A 2,919-nucleotide genomic window follows, 5' to 3' on the forward strand; every position below is an offset into this window, starting at 1 on the left:
AAATTAAAACGTATGTACGCCCAGATCAGAAGAACTGGGATGAACAGTTAAGACATATAAGCTGCTCGCTGCGATTAAGCGTTCACTCAGGGGTTGGTCTTTGCCCTTATCGTATGGCTTTTGCTCAAAATATGATCACAAGTGTATCCGAATACTAAATTTTTCGCAATTTAGAACTTTTGGAAGAGCGAACCGTACTGTTCAATACGGAAAATTCATTCGACTTGAAAGCAAAACAGTCTATGAAACAACAACGCATAAGAAACGAGGTTAAAAGTTGTGAGTTGCTGCCGCGATACATAGCCAGTATGGCTACATTGAGCGATAATGAGTGCGTGCGGGAGAGACCGAAAACGTGTCTGAACATGTCGAGCGCTGTGTAGCCACTGCAAACTGATTTGTTCCTTTTGGGTATAAAAATAATCCGATCTGACCCAGAATCGTCAATCTGGAAGATATGGTCATTCTTTATGATTGTCCTTAGTTTTTAGTTTTCTCGTATCATCAATATTGTGGATGCCACAGATTTTCCTCCTTTGTGGGCGTGGAAGGGTGTAAGGCGAAATTTTGAAATACACATGTAACAGTGAGATAGAACAGGCATGTCGATAGGCAAAGCGGACCATGAAACGTATGGCACAGAGCGAGAAAGAACCAAATTGTTTTCATCATTTTTACTATACTAATTATACTATTCTCATTTCTCATAAACCTGGATAATTTCTTGGACCTACCGTCTTTCCCTTTTTATAACACTCGAAATTTTGTCGTCGGAGATATGTCGCTATCCCAATTCTGAAAATATATACTGTCCAACCCGTAGATTGTCTGTGAGTAAACTGTATATATGTATATAAAAACTCAAGCCGGGTGATTTAGGATAACTCTTTATTCGCTGCGCTGCTGTACCGTCTGTCGTGATCGCCATTTACAAAGTGCCCTTTCCTATCGATGTTTCTTATGCTATATATGACTATTGGTGTTTTCCACCGAGTGTATCTATGACGCGCGCTCTTTGTTACTAAAATACTAATCGACTGCCTTAATAAGTATTGCCTAGCTATATAGAATAATTGTCATAGAAGTAATCAAACCCAACCAGTGCATTCTTGCTTGTCGTCCGGGCAACTTATAAATTTTTTTACGTCGAACCCACCGACCGCTGAGCCAGCCCAGCTGAATCAGACGAAATAAAACGTTTCGTTACAATACCTGAGAGTCCCTTGGAACATAGTAAACCCTTACCTTGATTGTCAAAGCTCCAATACTTAAATTTTCAGATCACTCAATCGTTATCCAATTCTCTCATCATGTTCGTTATTTGTCAATTGTTGGTCTAACATTTTTTGTGTTTTTTTGATACCGAAATTTTTATCTTTTCCCGCTGGGTGCTCCTCCGGCAAAAGATTTGCTAAATTCAATGTTCATTTGCGATCGATACCCCGACTCTGGAGTGTACTGGATAATAGGAGCATTATCAGGTGACAGCGGCAGTCGACGCCGTTTGCGTTTCCGCTCTCTTTAATATCCAAGGTACTGCTGTTGTTGGAGGGTGAACATTTGGGGACAACTATGTGACAGCCAGCATCAGCAGGAGTGCCAGAGTCAGAGGCCAAGAAGGCGTGGATGAAGCTTCGAACCTAAAAACCATTCCAGCAGAAGCCTCAGTTTGCGCAGACGACGACGATTTTCCTTCATCGAGATGGCCATACACGAGACGATCGACAACCTGAACATCTGGTGGTTCCCGCGAGACTTTTGCCAGTCGAGATTTGGGGAGTTTCAGCAGAGCGGCACCAACTCGTGCACCCTTATCTCGCTGATCCTGGCCGACAAGGTGTCCAAGGCGGAAAGGTTCTACCACCGGGTGTCCAATTTACCGGCGCGCGGCTGGGAGATGTTCGGTAATGCCATGAACGATGGGAACAGGGTCTACCACAATGTGATCTTGGCCAACACTTCTCATGTGCGCAATCTTAATCTGAACATTCCGGATGCCATTGCGGCCATCCGGACGCAGCAGAGGATGAACTTCCGCCTGGAGGAGTGGTTCTACACGCACATGGACGCTGACATATCCAGTCCCTTGTACAACCGGAATGTGGCCATGCAGCTGTCCCGCATCTTCCAGATCACGCTACGGGTCTACCAGCAAGCCATTGGCCAAAGCGCGCAGCCACATCTGTTCGCCGCCATAATTGCGGACAGTCGAACGGTGATGGTCACCCTCGATGTTCGTGCCTCAATTGTGGCACTGTTCGACTCTCATCAACATGGCCGAGATGCGGGGGCCGTTTTCGCCCAGTGCACCCTCCAGAACATGGACGATTTGCTCTTCTGGTTCATTAGCATGCTGCACAACGTCTACTCGAGTCGTCCCGTCATCTTCGAGATCTCCTTCCTCAGCGCCCAGCCGGGAGTGGCGAAGCATATTCCGCCGGCAATCAAAAAGTTTGCGGGGAACATCAAAAAGCCAAGCAAAAAATATGCGTAGCTGTAGCACGCCAGTGTACATCCCCTATTACGCATGGTGTGTCACCATCTGACATCTGAGAATGGGCTTAACCAAAAATTAATCAAATCAAAATACCAAAATAGCTAATTCCAAGATTTAAGGCATTCAACCAACTTGCAAATTCTACAGTGACCTTCAATAAACAAATATCGGACATATTTTGAGTATCTACTGTAGGGTAGATGTAACACGGCCTTTATAGGTTCTCTATTTGGGAACAGAGCTGTATGCAATCCAGCTACGATAGACTATTAGCTTTCCCTGTCCTCAGTGCTGAAAGAGTACCCTAAGCTAGATTTGGTAAATTTGAAAAGAAAAATTGGTAAAAGTTGGTAGACCTTAATTTGATTTGCAATACGCACAATAGTCTCGCGATGGATCAGTGCAATCCTTTCGAATCCAGG

The 2,919-nt window shown here is 44.6% G+C and overlaps 1 protein-coding gene across 1 annotated transcript; it reads left to right on the forward strand.

Moving 5' to 3' along the window:
- Nucleotides 1-1,702: 1,702 nt before the first annotated feature.
- On the forward strand, nt 1,703-2,494 carry LOC113567207. Its single transcript, XM_026994384.1, has one exon. The coding sequence runs from the start codon at nt 1,703-1,705 to the stop codon at nt 2,492-2,494; it is 792 nt and encodes a 263-aa protein (XP_026850185.1).
- Nucleotides 2,495-2,919: the final 425 nt, after the last annotated feature.

Source organism: Drosophila persimilis, unplaced genomic scaffold, assembly GCF_003286085.1.
Source record: "Drosophila persimilis strain 14011-0111.01,24,50 unplaced genomic scaffold, DperRS2 tig00002416-arrow-arrow-pilon, whole genome shotgun sequence".
NCBI lineage: Eukaryota > Metazoa > Arthropoda > Insecta > Diptera > Drosophilidae > Drosophila > Drosophila persimilis.

Coding starts and splice junctions, on each gene's coding strand:
- LOC113567207 (XM_026994384.1), top strand. CDS start 1,703: ATGGCCATACACGAGACGATCGACAACCTGAACATCTGGTGGTTCCCG.